This window comes from Mastacembelus armatus, chromosome 23 (genome assembly GCF_900324485.2).
Source record: "Mastacembelus armatus chromosome 23, fMasArm1.2, whole genome shotgun sequence".
NCBI classification, from domain to species: Eukaryota; Metazoa; Chordata; class Actinopteri; order Synbranchiformes; family Mastacembelidae; genus Mastacembelus; species Mastacembelus armatus.
In genome coordinates, this window is record NC_046655.1 from 12,161,307 (window position 1) to 12,181,055 (window position 19,749).

The 19,749-nt window shown below is 41.7% G+C and overlaps 1 protein-coding gene across 9 annotated transcripts in view; it reads right to left on the bottom strand.

Annotated features, from left to right (window-relative positions):
- Nucleotides 1-19,749, bottom strand: part of magi2a (membrane associated guanylate kinase, WW and PDZ domain containing 2a) — a 155,641-nt gene that overhangs the window by 42,418 nt on the left and 93,474 nt on the right. For all 9 annotated transcript variants that reach the window (XM_026326475.2, XM_026326474.2, XM_026326473.2 and 6 more), the window contains 4 exons: nucleotides 15,645-15,764; nucleotides 12,681-12,896; nucleotides 10,173-10,383; nucleotides 7,057-7,136 (listed from right to left, as the gene is read on the bottom strand). In XM_026326475.2, the coding sequence (XP_026182260.1) occupies nucleotides 7,057-7,136; nucleotides 10,173-10,383; nucleotides 12,681-12,896; nucleotides 15,645-15,764 (627 nt within the window). The remainder of the gene's footprint in view (nucleotides 1-7,056; nucleotides 7,137-10,172; nucleotides 10,384-12,680; nucleotides 12,897-15,644; nucleotides 15,765-19,749) is intronic.

Below are 19,749 nucleotides of genomic sequence, written 5' to 3' on the forward strand. Positions count from 1 at the left end.
GCTGATTTCATGTTGCTTCACACAATAGAAGGCACAGTAAAGTTGGAGACCTTGGTCTACACAAGTGTAGGGGCAAATCTTCATCTAACAGCTGGTCCTTCCTGTTCAGCTATTCTATGCAATATTTAAAACTGGCAAAGAAGCAGATAATGGGCTGTTTTTCAGTCTTGTTTCATTGATGCATCTTTGATGAATGACTGCTGTCAGTGCTAATCTCAGTGATAAATGTATTTTCTGTGGCTGAATAAACATCATCCTGTGTTTTGTCACTTGAATTATTTTAATGTGATGAAGTAGAATTATGAAACATTCAGTTTGCATTAGCAGTGATATCGATAAAAACCAAATGGCTTGGATTACATGCTGCATTGTTTCCTGTGAATGTCTCGTCTTTCACTAGGCAGCATGAAGTCTGCCACCAGCGATGAGAACTACCTGCAGAAAAGTAAATACACTTTGCAGCTATTGCAGAAAAAATGTCAACCATTATCCTAAATGGGGTTTGATTTCATAACAGCAATAAGAATTATACGTTAAATCCCCCTGGTGATCTTGATATTACACTACTTCTGACTCAATCTCTTTCTGAAATCTAAACAAACTTCAAGTTGCTGAATTAACGAAACAAAAGGACTAAAATCCCATTAGATTGTTTGGAAGATGAGGTTTAGTCTCTGGAGGTTTTTATTCATCACATTTGGTTTTTGTACTGTTAATGAAGGCAGCGCAAAGGTATCAGACTCAGGCATTATTGTGTTCCTGAAGCAGGGACAGAACCACTGGACCAAAAATGAACATTAATACTCTGAGACCACCTGAGAATTCAGTTCTCACCATGTTCCAAGTGATAAATTCTGGTGCCTGTAGGAAAATTATTACATGCATTTTAAAAGTATCTAGGGTTCCAGGGCCAGTGAGAGGCTCTGTAAAAATTGCTGAAGCCTCAGCTGACCATTTCAACCAAAACTCTAGGAAATGTGAAAAAGGGCACTACTTTGTGTAAAGTATTTCACCTATTTATTTAATTTATTCATTAATGTTTTGGTTTTTTGTCTTTGTCTGAATTTATCTGGTTTAACAGTGTTTGAATGTGACTTTGTTATGGTGCATTAATATGTGATTGTTTTGATGGAACTAAAGGGATCCTAATAAATTAAACAGAATGAATGCTCACACCGTCAGGTGGTGTATTCTGTCATTTCATGGGATATTCCAGTTCATTAATTTGTAGATGTGGGTCATACGGCAGCAGCAGTCACATTATGGGAATTTCAGATGCTGTCAGCATTTTGATGCAAGCTGTCGCCAGTCGGCAAAGCTCTAAACCGGGAGTCACGGTGTCATCAAGGGAGACGGTTTTTCCAGGAACAACAGCATCAGTTTTTCAGCAAATGCCCCAAAACAACATCTGTTTACTTTCAAGCAACAAAGGCTTAGCAGCTGTAGTAATTATGACAAGAACAAAGAACGAGGTCAGGGGACGTTATTATAGAGAGAGACAAAATCCGAGAAGAGGGAGGTGGTGGTGGATGATGGCAAAGACTAAAACTGATGTTGTAACTTAATATGGAGCGTTTGTTGCATCTGGGAGCAAAGACTTAATTGTTCTTCTGGAATAATAGTCAACTTTTGTCTTGCTAACGGTAAAATAGCCCAATATATAAGAGCCATTACTGGACTACTTAATAACCGAAAGCATTCAATTCTTAAGCTCAAATACTGTGAAATATTGAAATAATAAAAAAGTAAGGAGACCTTAAAAACTTGCCTTTAACTTGCAGTTTGCTTGTGATTTGACATGCATTACTGTATCAACATCATCACACGCTAAGGATGCTGCTAAGTGCACAAGCTCAGTCATGCTAACATCTGTTAATGGATCATACAAGCTGGGGCAGGGTGTGACACGGACGGATGAAGTGAGACTGAACCTTTTTTTTTTTTTTTTTTTTTTTTTTAAATATCACAGACCCAAAGACATTAACCATGGGTGTATTTTTCCCACCTGGGAAATGAGCCCTAATTCAAGTCTTTTAGAGGATGATTACCAAACCAATACATCTCCACTGTGACAGGAAAAGTCAATGCAACAGCCATGGCTTTGACAACAAATCAGTTAACTGCATCGCTTGTTGGCAACAGTCCTCTCCTCTGGTGTATTATGCTCCATTCCAATGAGCTACTGTTTTTCCACAACTTGTTTTCCTATTCAGTGCACCTGAGCTGTGTGGAGAAATCCATGTCTTCTGCAAAATCCCACTGGTCTCTGTCTCAGAGTGAGCAGACAATAGTTAAGCGGCAGAATAAAAAAAATGGGGGAAAAAAAAAAAAATTCACAAGCTTGTAGCTTATCGGGACAGTCCAGGGACAGGGAGAGACGTGCTGAACTGTGACCTGGCACTTATTCTCTCTTCTTTTGTCTCAGAAGTTCTGGTTTATTTGGCTGGCCCTCTGTGCAAAGCTCCTGCTGTACAGCTGCACACAGAAACACACACACACACACACACACACACACACACACACACACACACACACACACACACACACCCCCTCCTCTTCTACTTTCCATCTGCAGTTTTACTCCACTAAACTCTCTCCTCGTCCCTGAGGGGTCAGGGGTAGAACAGCGAAAGTGTTACTTTGTGAGACCCTATTTTAGGTGTTAACTAGGGTAATTATGTAAAGTAGCTTGGGTTATAATAAGCTTCTGGATTCTGTTGATTACATAAAATTATGTATTAAGGTTAATTTGATTCAACTAATTTCTGATTAAATTAAGAATCCAAATAGTAAAATGAAAAAAAAAAAAAAAAAAGACTAATACATGAGTCATATATTGGACCAGTGGTGTAAAAGAAATTATTCAGTTTTGCTTTCCATTCATCATAGTGTTCACAGTGTGTTGCTACACAATGAAGCAAAGCTCATCTGAGCATAATCAAATCTGAACATCTTAAAGGGAAAAATGAGGCAGGCAGGGATGCATTTAGCAACAGAGGTGGCAAATACAAATAAAACCTTCAATAACACAATGTAGATACAGTTGATTTCTGATTTCTGATTAATTATTGATTATGTGATTGTCAGAAAACTAACTATATGTGTCTTTTTATGGAGCTTTCAGTATTTTCTAACCTCCTTAAAATGTCCGTGGCTGTCAGCCTTAAACCCACTGGTTCCTGATGAACACAGGAAATCTTAAAAAGCAGCTCACAAATAGAAAAAAACATCCCATATTTTTTCACAAAAGCTAAATCATTTCCAAGAACAGCTGGACATTCCAGTCTCTAATTGGACTAAATATTAGATTTTTTCGGGAGTATTTTTAGCCGAAGCTTGAAAGTGAGTATGTGCACGAGCAGGAGGGGGCCTGTGTGAATCAAAACAAACCACAAAGCCTGTGGCACACACCACCCCGTGCAATAGCATGAGTCATGTATGTGCTGGTAAGTGTTTGGACGTTAGTGTAACTGTGGCACATTAAGTTTTCTCTGGCTGTGGTTCCACACCCATTTTCTTCACTGTGTTATTGACAGAAGAAACTCAGCAGACCTCTTCCTGCACCTGTGACATCGCCTTAAAGACCAGAGAAAAGATAAACATAAACATCACAATATTGGTACTAAGCTGATTTATTACCCAGCTCTACTTAGTATGTCAGCTGACTCTGCTGCAGTTAAGAACAGGCTGATATATGCACACACTGACAGCTAATTCAGCAGCCACGTCGCACACACAGAGTCTTTTGAATCCTCCTTCCAATCTCCAGGCCTCAGGCATGCTCTGCTGGGGATGTTCTCAAAATACACCCATCAATCATGTCGCAGACAGCTACACCTGCCCCTCCCTGCCAGCCCACTCCCGACTGCTGCAAGAGTCTCAAGGTGAAGGAGGGCGCTGTGTCTCTGCATCTATAATAACTCACCTGTAGGCCTGCGCGCACACACACACACACACACACACAGGGGCAAGAGTGTGTGCTCACATTCAGTGTCCCCTACACAACTTTGTCCATCCTACAAGGTCTGTCTCTAAGTTCCCACTGAGCTGGATCAGAGGACAACGGGAGAGGTGACTTTTCCCAGGCCAGGGAAGCTTCTCTTTGTAGCATCCATCTGGACATAAGTGATGAAGTATTTGAGGAACAAAGACACACACACACACACACACGCACACACACATACGCGTGTACACACACAGGGCAGCTTTAACTGCAGATGTGTCAAAAGAAAAGAAAAATGCATAAAACACCAGCCCTGCTCTTTCCTCCAGAGGGAGGACAAGAAAGGAGTGGGAACCCAGTACCAGCCAGTGAGAGACAATAATAACTTTGTCTCTTTGCCTGTGAAGCTTCACACATGACCAGAATGAAATTACATGTCGAGGTTTGTTGCTTCTTTCACACACAAATGCTGTCTGCTGGGATATATGAAGGAAGAAGGAGAAGGAGAGGTGCTCTAATAGAATAAAATCTGTCAAACCTGAGCATCAGCAAAGATGCAGTCCCTCTGTCTGTCTACACTCATTTACTGTACATCCAATATGATACGTGCTCAGCTTCTCCGGATCGGAGACGCCGTCATCTGATGAAACACGCTGAAATAGTGATGAACAACATCTTACAGTTTTGTCTGCTTTTAATTCACATGTCAGGGGGATTCTCGTTACCTGTGTTGGCATACCCGAGGTGAAAAACAGGCTGAATAAGTAAACAATCAAGTTAGACAACAGCAGGCCCTGCTTGGTTTTCTTTTTTCCCAGCCAACAAATATTTGGCAGGGCGGGAAGAAAAAAAAAAACAAGCAACTTTAAGAGGGTGAGAGTAGGGGTGGGGGGATTAAAGCAAACAGCGCGCTTCTGTAAAGAGCCTGTACTCGTTCTTTAACGTCTACCAAAACAAAGACAGGAGACAGGAGGACAGGAGGGAGGGAGGAGGACAGAGACGGATATGGAGGTAGAGAGAGGAGGTGCGAAAGAGAGAAATATCGGGAGACTTATGTAACTTCAAGGCGCCTATGATGTCAGCTGCTCAGTCTTCACTGGAGCCGATGCTGCTTTGAACATGCAGGAATGAGCGCGATACAGCGAACAGACATTTCTCGGCTTTTTTGACAGAATGTGGTTGAATGGGTTGCAACTGGCTTTAAACATTAGAGGGAACAAGCCGGTGGTGAAAACATTTACTTAAGCATTGCTCACTGAGGCACTTTGCTTGAGTATTTGTAGGTTATGTTACTCCACTACATTTCAGAAGGAAATCATATGCAATATATTAGTGAAACACTTCTACTTGATGCTTGAAGTAAATTTTTTAGTTTTTTAGTGTTTTCTTATTCTCTTAAAGGTGCAATGTGTAAAATGTGAAGGATTTAGCAGCATCTAGTGGTGGGATTGTAGAATGCAACCTCTAAGCCCCTGTTAATGACAACATATTTATGAAAACTATATTTCATTTCTGCAAATAGATCGCTCTAAGAACCTTTATTTCAAAGACCTAAATACTTCTACATCTGGTGTTTACTATGTGTGTCCTGTTTAATACTGTCCTCCTCTTCCTCCTCCTCTCAGCGTGTTGTCTTGTCACAGCTCACAGACTCCACCCCACGATCCTGTTAGCACTTATCAGACCATGGCCCAGGTCCAAACACACACACACACACACACACACACACACACACACACACACACACACACACACACACACACACACACACACACACACACCTTTCCCACCAATCAATACCAAATTTACAGAGGCACCTTTTCTCTTGCTAACTGCGCTCAGCTCTCGGGGCTGGCTGCTGCTACAAAGCTGTGGATGTATGGAATGAACAACACAGTTTCCCCAACAAAATGAATAAGACTCGTCTTGAATTTTAGGCACGGCTCCTCTTGTGGAGCATCCTTGGTGAATAAAAAGGATTGGAAGTGCTGCAGATCAAAGTGCAATCACATTTTGACTAATTCCTCACAAACATCTCTGTCTTTGTTGACGGGCCCTTTCATCATCTGGCAGATCTTTCTCCTTTGAATGTCTAAAGAATTCAGACTTCTGAATTTGATATATTCTGATACCAGTAATCTACCTAAAGCAGCTTATTTCTGACACTGAGCTACTTCCTGATTTATACTGTTGAACTTTCTAATACACACCATTGACCAATCATGTATCTAGTTGATTTAGAGAAAATGGCTCTAGGACTTGCTGGAAAAGCGGCTGACAGAGCAGGTGATGGTAAAAACAACATTCGCTGTAGCCCGACTCCCAACACCGTCCTCAGTTCCCACATAAGTTAGAACAACATGCAGGAGTGCATGTGCTTGTCTGTCTCTCTGCAAGTGTATCGGAATGTAGGATGTATATTTAGAGACACTTGATCCTTGTGGGTATGCATTTACCAGAAATATACACACCAACTCTACCCCCATTAAGCCAAAAAACACATGCTCAGACACACTCAGAAAAGTTACGTCTCTCATCTGTTGTCTCTGTCCATCTCCAACTCCAGCTCCACTTCCCCATGACTCTGTAACTTAGTTGATAAATATCTTCACAGTCGCACATGGAGATGTTGGAAGGCAGGGTGAGGCCGAAAGAAATGAAGGACACACTGGTATATATGTACGCTCTTCTTTAAACACGTGCTGCATTGACATTCATCCCTCTCCTTTCTGTTTGTGTGTGTTTGTCGTGTGCGAGGGGTGGGTGAAGGATACGCCACATCTCTCACTTGGGAATAAAGAAGCCTTTGTAACCTCCAGTGTCTCCTGACCCTGGATTTAAACATACATATCACGGGGCCTATTATCCACAGCGTCCAAGGTTGATACAACAAATCAACCACGAATCGTTAAAAACAAAAATCCTGCACAAAAACCAGCAAATGCACCTTCAGTGAAACAATGATCACCATGCATCTTATCAGATCAACAGACAAAGTGAAAATCTTGTAAAATAAACACTGGGAGCAACTTGTGTGTACAAAATGAATAAACGTGAGAAGCAGAAAAGAGCAAAAGAAGAGGAAAAACAGAAGATAGAGATGCAGCACTCACCATCCTCTTTGCATTCCTCGGGCGGTTTTGCCTTCTTGGCTAGCCTCGGGTCCAGCCACGATGTTGTCTTGGTGTTGTGGCTGTGAAGAGACGACAGAGAGAGAGTGAGAGAGAGGGTGATAGATGGCGAGCGAGAGGAGACTTGGCAGAAAGAGAGAAGGTTGGTGGATACTTAATGCAGCAGGAGAGTCATTTCAGAGAGGAAAGACGAGACTCCCTTGTGTGCCTCAAAAAAGTGATGAGGAGATGGGGAAAAAAGCATTAGTTTAACAAAATGGCAATCAATACTTTTAATTTGCTTACTGTCTCTCATTAACAGGCAAAGCAGGAGGGGAGGAGAGGGGGCAGTAAAGGATAGATGGGCGACTGAGGCAGTTATGGAGGGGAACAGCTGTGGGCTGTGCAGATTCATCCAGAGCCTCTGGCAGAGAGCTGGATCTAGATCACATATGATGATGAGCCAGGGAAACTTGATGCATCTCCACAGCTTGTCTGAAGCTCTGGAGCCACAATGGCCTCCCTTCATAATGACGGAACAACAGTGGGGAGGGGGAGGGCAGGGGAGGTGCATAAAGTGCCTACAGTAAAGAAACAAGTTGCAAAGAAAAAAGGAAGAGGATGCAAAAAAGAGGAACTTCTTGCATCCGTGTTCTTAGTACTTTGAACTGAAAGATGTTTTCCCAAAGGAAATGTTTGCAACTATGCATCTCTTTCTCTCTCTCACACACGCACGCACGCACGCACGCACGCACACACACACACACACACACGAGATCAGGGGATATTGCAATGCACAGATGCAATAGACTATAACAATCCGTAGATAGAGCTGGTAAATAAAATATATACATGTTAAGGCTCCAAAGACCAGAACAGCAACACAATATCTAATAAAGCTGCAATGTGCCTTATTTCATCCTCTCACTGCAGCAGTGCTTCTGCCATCTGAATAACATATATTTAATATTTACTTGAGACCTGTTTGTCTCTAAGAACCTCTGAAAAAAAATATCCAGCTCATTAGTTACTAGATGTTGGAATTTCTCCACCTGCTTGGTGCTAACTGTCTGTCTGCCATTTGGTGCTGTGCCGTCAGAGCCTTTTAGCAACAACAGCTGCCTGATGTAGACAGAGACCAGGTTGAAGATTCCATTTTCAAGCCAGAAAACCACAAGAAGACACTTTATTCAGTGGTAATCTAAAATACTGATTAGTGAAATTATTTTAAAAAAAAGGCTAATACAAAGGTAAACAACACCAACAGCCCATAGCCATGCCTGCAGCTCGGTGAGGCTGTACCTAAGCACAGTGGAGCTTTGAGCTAATGAGGCTGCTTGGAGAAGCATTAGTAAGACATGTATGAATGGTTGTTAAAAATCTAAAGACTATCCACGCAAAAGTTGAGATATTTCAGCCTGGACCAAAGTGTCAGCTCAACCCCATCTCCATCCCTAGAACTAAGAACAGGAGACCAGGAGAGAGGCAGATAAAAGCAGATAGAAGTGGGTGTTTAAGTCCCACACCAAATACCCAGCCAAATAAAATGCATTTCAAGGTGAGGTAAAGTCTGTTTTGCATTTCTTTTGATTCTTTTCATCAAACAATCTTATTCTGTTTTCCACTTCCCCTTCCTCTCTTCGCTCACTGGTTTTCTTTCCTGTCCTCTGTTGTATTCTTTTGCTATACATAGCATAAACATCTACTACACCTCTCACCTTCTCTTTTTCCAGTAGTTGCTATTTTTAATCACTATCACTTTCTTTTCCTCCCTCTCTTCTCTTCTATTCCTCAGCCGCCTCACTTCAAGGGCTGTAGGTAAACGAACTGATCTCATGTGGAAGTCAATCAAAGGCGAGCATCCTCTTGGCAACCACGATCACTCTGGCATTGGATCAGTTACACCTTAAAAAAGACACACTTTAAGCTACAAATTCAGTGGACTAACTGCATTAGTTGTGTAATGTGCTTGGTGGATGTGGGAGCATGAGGACTCTGTGTTTGAGGGAGGATGCATATGGTGATTTGTCTGCCGTGGAAAGAATTAAAAGTCTGCCTCTGTGGCAAACAGACATGAAGCCTGGATGACTGGCACAGAAGAATTTCTTATTCTGGTGCGGCTGTGCAGCTTCTTCTTGTTTATGATGTGTTCAAGTGCCCTGGGATTCACTTGATGCTGTGGAGAAGTTTAGTCTAATTACTAAAATGATTAAATGATGCAATAAAAACTTAATAAGTTCCTCTTATGGCTACCTTAGCTGAAGATGTTGAACCCGTGTCTACATACGGGCATGTACAATCCCCTCGACACCACAGCCAAAACACACAGCAACTCCACTGTTCTGATGGGAGGAAGACTCACCTCCAAAGATTTACTGTAGCTGTAAAAAGCTAAAATCTTAAATCTAAAGTTTAAATCTTGAATATCCGTTCTATGTAGGCAGGGGATTTCTGGAGATCCTGTTAAACCACCAAGCATCAATATTTGTGTATGTGTATAAATAAGTGTGTGTTCATAAGGTAAACAGAAGTGAATTTAGTTAGTTAATATAGTTACCCAGCCCTGATCTACTCATTCTGGCATCAATAAAGAAATTACAGGAAAATGCTGACAAGACAAATTCAGCCACCTGCCAAAAAACAAAACAAAACAAAACATCAAGTAGGTGTGAAGTGACATGTAAGGTATGGGTCATATGACTGATGGGGATAGTGAGCTAGTACTGCTGCAAGCTGGCTCATCTACCAGCACTTTTACTACAACGCTCAATATAGTGAGATGATGGATGGTGCTGGGTTTGTTCCTCTCCACCTCACTGGAGTACTGCTAAGAGCAGAGCACTCAGTGCTGCCTCTACAGGAGGAAAGGCATATGAATGAGAGGACTAGATTCATTTAATCAGTAGCTTTGCTGCAGTGTAGCTTATTTGATTAAAAACAAATCTGACTGTACAAGCAGTTTTCTGGATTATGTCTCTATTTCACCTGAAAAGCTTCTGAACATACTCCCAACCTTTGGCGAATCTGTATGTTCAACATTTAACAAACATGTAAGAGACTGAAATGCCTGCATTTGATATGTTAGTATGTCAAGGGGTAGATGTAACGTCGACACTTACTCTATGAAGTAGACTTCTCCTTTCTCAGTGTACGCCATCTCCCAGTTGTCGGGCAGGGGCCCCAGCTCGTCGTTCTCCTCTGGTTTGGGTGCTGCGTTCTTTGGGGAGTGTCCGTCATCTCTGGGCACCTCTGCGGTGGCCTCCGCTGGGTTGATCTGCGGGGCGATGTCACCCGAAGCGTCTGTGCTCTTATCCTCATGTTCGCTTGACTCTGAGGTGACAACAGGGCAGGACGAGTCAGACAAAAGATTATCACTGAAGGAGGAGCAGGGATGAGGAGAGTGAAATGCGGGGGAGGCGAAATTGGGGAAAGGAGAAGTAGGAGCCCAGGAGAAGGCACTGATTGAGAGTTAGTGTTAGCTTGGAGAGAGAAATAAAGGAAAGGGTGATTAGAAGAAGGTTGAGGGGAGAGGTGAGTCTGGAAAGGTGGCAGCGAAGTGAAGGAGAGAAAGGATGATGAGGATAACAAACCAGAAAGACGAAGAAAGGAAAAAAGAAACTAGAGTGAGGGAGAAGTGTGATGCTCTAGTTTGACAGAGTGTGAATGTGTGTGAAAGAGGAAAATGGTGTGTATGAAAGAAAGAGAAAGTGTGTGCTTCCAGAAGGAGATGGCTCATGGAGGGAAGTGAGAGCAGGGGAGCCAGCAATAATCATTGGGAGGGAAAGAGTGGGGGAGCTAACTGCTTAGATCACATAGCCTGCTGTGCTCTATCGATCCCCGTCGGCCCACACTCTGCCCATCTGCAGAGACTAAACCCTCCTGAGCCTCCTCCAGTCCATCCAAGACTCTTTGTAGAACTTTTAACCCTTCATGAAACCGCACACCTAAAACCCTTAAAGATAAAGGCTTGAACTGAGGTTCAGGACTAAAAGTGAGTGTGTCACTGCAATTAGGACCATTAGTGTTTTAAGTAATAAACACTGTCCTACTATTATACTATTGTATTATACCATTAAATCACTATTATACTATTATCCTGTAACATAGTTTATCACTTTATGAGACTTTTTTCTTCTTGGAAACCAAAATGTAAAAACAAATTGGCATGTGCTCCATGTTTGGGATTGTTAAATATGTCCATTAAGATTTCTCTTGTACCTGATATTTCCTACAGTTTAGTCTCAGAGTCAGGTGTAAGTAACATGAACAAGTATTGACATTTTAAAAAGATTGAATTTTACAAGTATTATTATTTTTATCTGTTCCATTTCACAGTATTTTTGATGCATATTTTTAATTTTTATATTTAATACATATTTATAATATGTATTATATAATATTTTTATATACATACTCTAAAGCTGAGATTTTGTGGTTTTCTTTTTCTTTTTTTTACATTGGTCAATTTGTCTGTCCTTCATGCTGCCAATGGTGCCATTTAAAATAAAATATTATTGTTTATAAGATGCTAAATGTCTTATAATAAATGTATTATTTTTACTCATTTAAATTCCTACCTTGTTTGAGCTCCTTGTGATAGGAAAACCAGAATCTCATCCTTTGCCAAACTTCTTTTCTTCCTTAAAACTTGTACATATGTCAAAAAAACAGTAATGATGAAAGAAAGAAGTAGGTGCAGGCACAAACTGGGATCAGTCACCAAACCGAGCTCTTTGAATTTTTGTCCTGTGCTGACTGATGCCGTGCTGGTAGAGTCTTGGCTGTCCTGAGGCCAAAACACCAGCTTAGAAAGTCACAGGACCTCAAAACTCATAATGCCTCTTTTATGATCATCCTTTCATGTGATCATGGGATGCATTCAAAAGGATTTGGTGTGTGTAAACACCCATACGTGTTTAAATGTGTGCGCGTATCTGGGCTTTTATACAATGCACACGATGAAAAGGTAGATTCAGCTGCGGTTCAGTCAGTACCTTATTCTGACTGTTGCTCTTGAAGGCAAACACACAAAGTCTTTGTGCAGATTTTATAAATACTATCAATAAGTTTGGCCTTGTGTGTGCCATGTTAAACGCCACTTCGGTCTATTTTCAGAGTTTACAGAGGCGGGTAATAGTTTGGACAGGGTTGATTTAAATGACTTGTAAATAAAAACCATGTTTATTTTTAAAGAGCATGCAGGCTCCTGTTGAGTTGCAGAGTAATATGCCTGTATGCCCTCTGGCTATCTGGGCTGAGACAGTGCTTGATAATTATACCCAGTGAATGAAATCATATTTTAAAGGTCCATGGCTCTATTGCTTTAATCACATACAACCTGGACTGCAGAGCCAATCAGTGACTGTCAGAGCAAATTGTACTTTACAGATTCCATATCATGGCATTAAATTGCATAAAAAATATTTGTGTTACCAATTAAAAGTGATAATCTGCTATAGGAAAAAAAAAAAGCATAAGCAATCTGTTACTATCTCTGTTGCTAGGTAACCACCAGAGATGAGACTTGCATCAGCCCGACCAGGAGCGTGACCTCTAACCGAGCTGTTATGGCAAGGCTTTTGGCTCAGGTGACCTCTGCGTCTGTGTAGGTTGTTGCCGGGGCTAACCTGGAGTGACGGCGACACTGTTGCCGTTGACGACAGGCCTCTCCTCTTCCTCCTCCTCGGGGGGGTCGATGCTGGCTTTCTCCATGTTGCTGACTGACTTGTTACGCTTCCTCTTGCCTTCAGAGCTCGGTCTGGCACCCGGCAGCAGCTGGTCCGTTACATTCAGCAGCAGAGCGCTCGGCTCGGCGGGAGGCTTCGGTGTGCCGTAGAAGTTATCTGGAACAGAGAAGAAGAAGAGAAAAATACATATCTCACATTTTAGTGGGAGGGTCAGTTCACTACGCTGGTTCAGGCTCAAATATCTCACCAAGTATTAGATTGTATTGGATTATCAAAATGTAGGGCTGTTTTTTAATAAAGGAAAACGTAGCAATAAGATGAAATACAATGTGCATGAGGTAACTAGTGTAAGAAAAAAAGGAAAGCAGGGCATTGAAGGAGTTTTGTGACACCACTGCACCTTCCACAGGGAGGGTGAGGTGGTCTGTGCACTTGACATGCTGTTCCATATTGAAACCAACAGATCCATGAATAAACAAGCTGGATATATATTACGATTATAAGATCTGCAAAACAAGACCTATTTAAAAACAAAGACATTCTAACATTCTCCATCTTGAATTTATTTAATATATTTTGGAGGGTGTTTGTCCTTCCGTCTTCTGCTCCACATCTCATCAATCACTTATCAGACCGTGCACTGTATAACTGACTCACTGTATAGAAATATTAATAACCATCCTATCTCTAGGTTTCAGTCTCTGGTCAGAGCTACAACCTCTGGAAAACCTCTGTTTTTTTTTACTTGGCTCTGGCTCACCAGCCCTTTTCCAGTCTTCTATGTTGACTTTACATTTTACTGTCCTATAGTTTGTCTGCTGGCAGCAGCCCAGTGCCTCCGACAGCCTCCATCAGTCATTGTGAAAACCTCATAACTCCATAAGGATTTAGAGTTTTTTACTTTAACAGTCACTGCCAAAATTTTCTTTTTTGGAGCTTATTTCATTCAAAGTTAGAAAACATAGAAAAGTGCTGAAATCTGTGTATAATGTAAACACTGTTTATGGAAAGAGGTGGTCTATGGTTGCCCTTTTCATTCTTTAGTGCTTTGAGTCCAATAAACAATATTCTGTTCACCTCCTCTGTACCGCAGTGGCAGCAGAAATCTAAGCAGTGGAGATATCAGAACAGATGCAAATAAAGCTGATGTTATCTGAGTACAGTTAAGTGGGAATTTGTGATTGTGTGGGCTGGTGAACTGACCCGTCATATCTTCTGTTTTCCTTTGGGGCTAGATGTATGTACAGCATACTGTACAACTCCTCGACTTCCAAAGCATTTTCAAACCCAAATGAAATAACAGCAGAAGATTAGGTTAGAAATCTGAACAATAGTTGTTATTCTACATTTATTTTAACTAAAGTGACATTTTGGAGGTTTTATCGTGACAGACACAAATCCCGGAGCCTTAACAAACAATGTTCAGTGCGTAGATGTGAATAACCTGAACCAGAAACCTGCACTTGGCAGTTTGAGTAAGTGGTGAAATTTATGTCTCAACTTCATGTTGATAAAACTATTTTGCAAAAGAGAAATTCCCACAACTCATTACTGGAAATCCCAATAATCAGACACTTTAACCACAGATGCAAAAGTTGAGCAACTGTGTTAAAAAAGAACTGATAAAACACTGACAACATAAAACCGGATCAGAAGCTAACAAATCTGCCCGTTGTTCACTAGGACAAACCAGCCAATCACCAAACTTTGAATTCTGTTGTGTGCACAGCTAACAGGGAAGTGCAGCCAAAGATGCTAATTAGATGAAACCCGATGACTTTCTTTTGGATTTCAGGCCAGGGGCAGATAAATTCAGCAGCTCTGCTCAGCGTTTGACTCCTAATTACATCAATGAAATGTTCTGAGCTCTGATTAATGCCTCTAACTGGATTTCTTTACCAACAACAACCAAATCTATTGAGCAGGGGTCTTAAACTACCAGCATGAGGGGGCTGATCTAGAGCATGTGACAATGTAATTAATAAAACCTCACACACACAACACAATGGAATTTAGTGTCAAATGAATTTACAGTAAGAAAGAACGCGTGTAGCAGGAACCGGACCTGAAAGCTTCTAGCTGCAGCCCCTCAGCTGAGCCTCAACACGTCGTTCTTTTTAAAATGACTCCCTTTCTTCCACATCTAATTGGCCGTTAAATGATTTAAATATTTAGAAAACTCCAAATGATTGCTGAGCGACCACGCAGTGAAAAACTCTGTTGAGAGCAGCTCATACCAGTGAAAGGATCTAACATTGCTTCTGGCAATCGACCGTTAAATTGGCCATCTGCAATTTTTTTTCTGGGTCCTGCAGTGGCGGCAGGTCAACAGTGACAGGAGTGAAGTGGGAGAGAAGAAAGTTAGTTGTGTTATCTCTATAAAGGCAGGGGTTCACCTGAGAGGCACCAGACAGACCACGAGCTGTGTTTCTTTTTGAGTGGTTAAACTCCAAGCCCCGTGTCTGTGTCACCACAGGAGAGAGAGTATAGAGAGTATGCCTTTGTTTTGATCAGGTGACTGTAGAGACACTGCAGACTGAGCCAGGAGGACCAACATGAATCTATGGGATGGATACGTGTGTGTGTGTGTGTGTGTGTGTGTGCATGTGTGTGCAATGGTTTCTCTTCATTCAGAAATTACAGACGATTGCCTCCAGTCTCTTCCGTGACTGATGACACTCTTGTTTCCACAAGGCCAACAGATGGATGGATGGAAGCATGCTTGTGTGTGTGTGTGTGTGTGTGTGTATAGAGTGTACATGAGGACTGATGAGCATCATCTCATTCAAACCAATCTCACTTGCACCTGCTATGTCCAAGTATAAATTCCATTAAAAAAAAAATCACAAAGATGAACGACCGCAATCGTACGGGCTGTTAAGCGTGACTTAACTAAATCCTTACCTTCATATGTTCCGCTCTCTAGCAAGGCTCCACTTTTCTCCAGTTCCATAAACCGGTCAACGGTCACGAAATTATAATCCACCCCTGGGACCTCTCCTTCCTTGGGCTGCCTGGTTGTGCCTGCAGGAGATAAAGGAGAAGAGTCAGAGCCGCTGGAGCCATGAACGCCAACATCATTGCTGAATGAGAGGAGAAAAGTTCAGAGCTGAAACACGCTAACCCTGACCAGGTTTCAAGCGCCATCTTTATTCCTTTTTGTGCTTTTCATCCGTGCACAGCTGAGACGGAATATTTGAGCAGTGAGCAGGAGCTAAGTGATGCAATTTGGACACCAAGAGGCGAAATCAAGTCAATTTGCATGGAGTTCCTGACAGGAGCTACAGTCCTGCCTGCAACACCGGAGTGAGGAAACTACTTTACGCAGTAATACAAGTCTAGTTCGCTGACAGGATGACCATCTCTGATCCAGTTCAGAAAACAGTGTGTGTCTTTATGATGTTAAACTGAGGTACAATTGACTTTGCTGTACACTTCCTCCTCGCCGTGTGCTAATTAGACGAGTTAATCCTGATCCCAGCTGTGATAACGTGCAGGCACTCTGCCCCCGAGGTGCTGAATGAGGTTTCACTTCTGAGCGAGGAGCCCATAAAACACACTTGTTACACTCTCACCCTGGCATATAGTGTCCACCCTGGCATATAGTGTCCATCTGTGTGTTTTAAAGTGAGCAGGTGAACACCAGTGATCACCCTCGGTAGGTGGTGCACTGTGCTTTGGCATTAAAAAGTCGACCGACCAGCACTATGCAGATTTCAATAAACACTAGTTCTGCTTGTTTAGTTGACAGAGTGAACAATCAGTGAAATGAGCTGGTTATAAGACTGCACACTGGGAAAAGTGGGGACACTTAAGACCCCAGGGAGCAAAATTGTTGGTTTTCCTTGGTTCACTTCAAAAATAAGAACAAAACAGATGGGAGCGGCTACCTCTCTTCATCTCACGGTCCCCAGAGGGCTCAGAACGCTATAAACTAGAGACTGAAACATGGTGCTGCTGGTTACAGACAGGCAAACATAAACAGGACACTGACAAACATTTACATTTCTTTTTTTTTTTTTTAAGCAAAACATAAATATAAAGTCTTCATTTGAATGTTTCTAGTGAACAGCCAAACACCCTTAATCACAACTCTAGTCCATAGATATGGTTTCAACTTCTCCTCCTGACAGCATGAAACAATGTAATGAATAGAAAATGAATCCAAAAGAGGACATTAAGCCGCTTACCGAGCCCATCCAAAGCTGTCTTCTTAATATGCTGATTAATTGGTCCCTTAAATAAAGAAACTAAACCCACAAAAGGCTTTATGATCAGCCTGTCTAACAGTGACTGCAGCAGTTGAACTTTTTTTTTTTTTTTTTAGAGGATTCTGTCATTTTCCTCCACAAGCAATCAAGTCATCAAACATGACTGTCACATGGAATAAAGAGGCACGCTCCGTGCACGTTTCCAGAATCCAAACATCAAACCCGGAACCTGCTGACAGAATAATTTGTAAGAACTTATGGGAGCAAATGAGCAGCAGGGAGCAGTATTAGCAGCAGGAAACACTGTTGTGTAAAATGTATGTGTGTGTAAGTGGATATGTGAGAGTGAGTGTGTGTTTGTGTTGCACCTCCAGTGGAGAGTTTCTTGATTGTGTCTGTCTGCATGGGGGCTTGTGTACCCGTCAGATTAGCCTCCCTCACAGGCAGAGCCACTGACTGAGCAGCACACACACACATTTCAAAGAGGAGCTTTGATGTTGCAGAACTATATTTAGCTGCATCTTCTGGTGGGGACTTCTCTCGGGTGACGATTTCTAAAAAGAGGCAACCACAATGCCTCTCAATTTTCAGTTCTTTGCATGTGGGTCATGATCCTGGCGTGCAAATCAATGATTCTCAAACTACAGCATCCTCTCTGAAGTGCAAAAATAATGATGGAAGGTAAAACAATCATTATTTACAAAGCCTTGTTTCACAGAAAATAGGGAATTTTTTAACTCAGGGTTAAACACTGTGCCCATCTTTTTGTTAGCCTTCAGGAGCCTGGATTTCAAATCCCTCTTGGGTGTGTTTCTGGATTTGGGCCAGTTCAGGAGTGTGGGGGAAGCTCTCACTAAAAATAGTTGTTTTTGCACAGACTTCTTTTCTATTTGCCAAGTTCTTGTTTAGCCCAGAACCAGGATGAGACAAAGAAATAAAGAGACAGACATTGATGTGATAAACTAGATCATAACTAGGACTAAGCTGGGCTTACTTGAGCTTAGGGCATACATTTATTTAGGGTTCAACACTGGATTCACATGAGCATATTAAAAAAAAACAAACAAAAAAAAGACCCTGCATGTGCACATACATACTGTATGTCACAGGGATAACAAATGATAGAGGCTAAACTTTAGACAGGTCACAGGTGATAACTCTACTGTATGATGAGCAGTTCAGCACAGCCATAGTTTTATTTTTAGATGAAGCAGCCAATGCAGCCAAAGCCAATTCAACACTTCAACACTCATTTCTAAATAACTCACTGTTAGACCTCACTGCTGCTTGTAGAAATCTCCTCAGACAACAGCATAAACAAACAGATCATGACAGTGAATTTGTGAGCAAGTGAATAACATTTGTCTCTTAATGGAGCTGGGTGTGTAAAAATATTTCTGGGAATTATTTGTTGCCCTGGGATGCAACAAGAAACATGGCAGAGAAGAAGAGGAGTAATGACAGCAGCTATTGAGACTGTGGTACCAGTAGTGGGAAGTGAGCACTGGGAGAAAACAGGGGGTTATAGGAAAAGAGGCACTAAATGTAATGGATGAGAGAGCTTAAATTGTAGCGTGGGCTGAGGCTCTTGTAGTCTGCAACCACCCTGCTGTTCTCCAGTACGTCCTCAAGCTGGATTCAACTCCACAACCACAGGCCACAAGTCCAGCACTCACCCGTGCAGCTGAGCACCATCACCAGACGCCCTGGTCACAGTTAGCACCTGTAGTAGTTTCATACTGGAACTGTGTTCCTACTTTAACGCAGCTCTAAGCTATTCATATATTAATAAAGCACACGGCGTTAAATACACGACCTCTATGTTCAGCCTCAAAATTGCCCATCGCAGAGTAAAAAACACTGAAACCTGAGCATAATTTGAACTGCGATAACTGTAGGCAACATAAAAATGCTCAACAGGGACCCAGACAATCTCTGGAAAGCAGAAACATTGGACTCTATTTGAAACAATGGATTTATATCCAGCAAATATCCCGAGGCATCACAGAGAGGAATGGTACTTTGTATTCATGACAGAGAGTCAGAGGGTGTGTAAAGGCCCTGAGGAAATGATTAGAACACGAGCATTCAAGCTAATCATTCCCATACAGCTACACAGCAGGATGTGAAAAATAAAACCAAAGGTAAATAGAAGTGACAGAAACTTTTGTCTCTGCTATATTTATATTGTGCTGAGTGTTGTGCAGTGTCTTTTTACTAAATATAGACAGGCAGAAAACACTAGACCTAATGTGCATATAATGAGCAGAGATATGATGTAAGTGTTCGGCGTTTCAGAGGGAGGAAGTGAGGCAGGAGAAGGGAGAAATGGGACAGACTGTGCCTCAGCTCTTTCAGGTTGGAAAGATAAAACATGACATCACCACTTTCTCATAACCTGAGCACCTGATCCAGGTGAGAACAGGTGACCCTGTCAGTAGGTTCTGATTTTATTTATCTTGATTTGATCTGCTTTGATCTGATGTGTGATTTATTGTATATGTTCAGGTGTTGTCTTTTACTCCTGTTTTTATTTTAGGTTCTTATCTTGTACGGCACTTTGGTCAACTTTAAAGTGCTTAACAAATAAAACTGCAAGTCCTGGAAATGTTGTTTTAAACTAAACAACACAGGTCTTGGACTGTTAGTCCACCACTCGGGTCCAGACTGAAATATCAGTGAATCCCATGACTTTAACCACCACCATGTTCACTTTCGAATGAAATGTTAATTATTGGATGAGTGAACTTCTAGTTTAGTCGAGACAACCTTTAATTTGCACCAACAGATCAAAAACT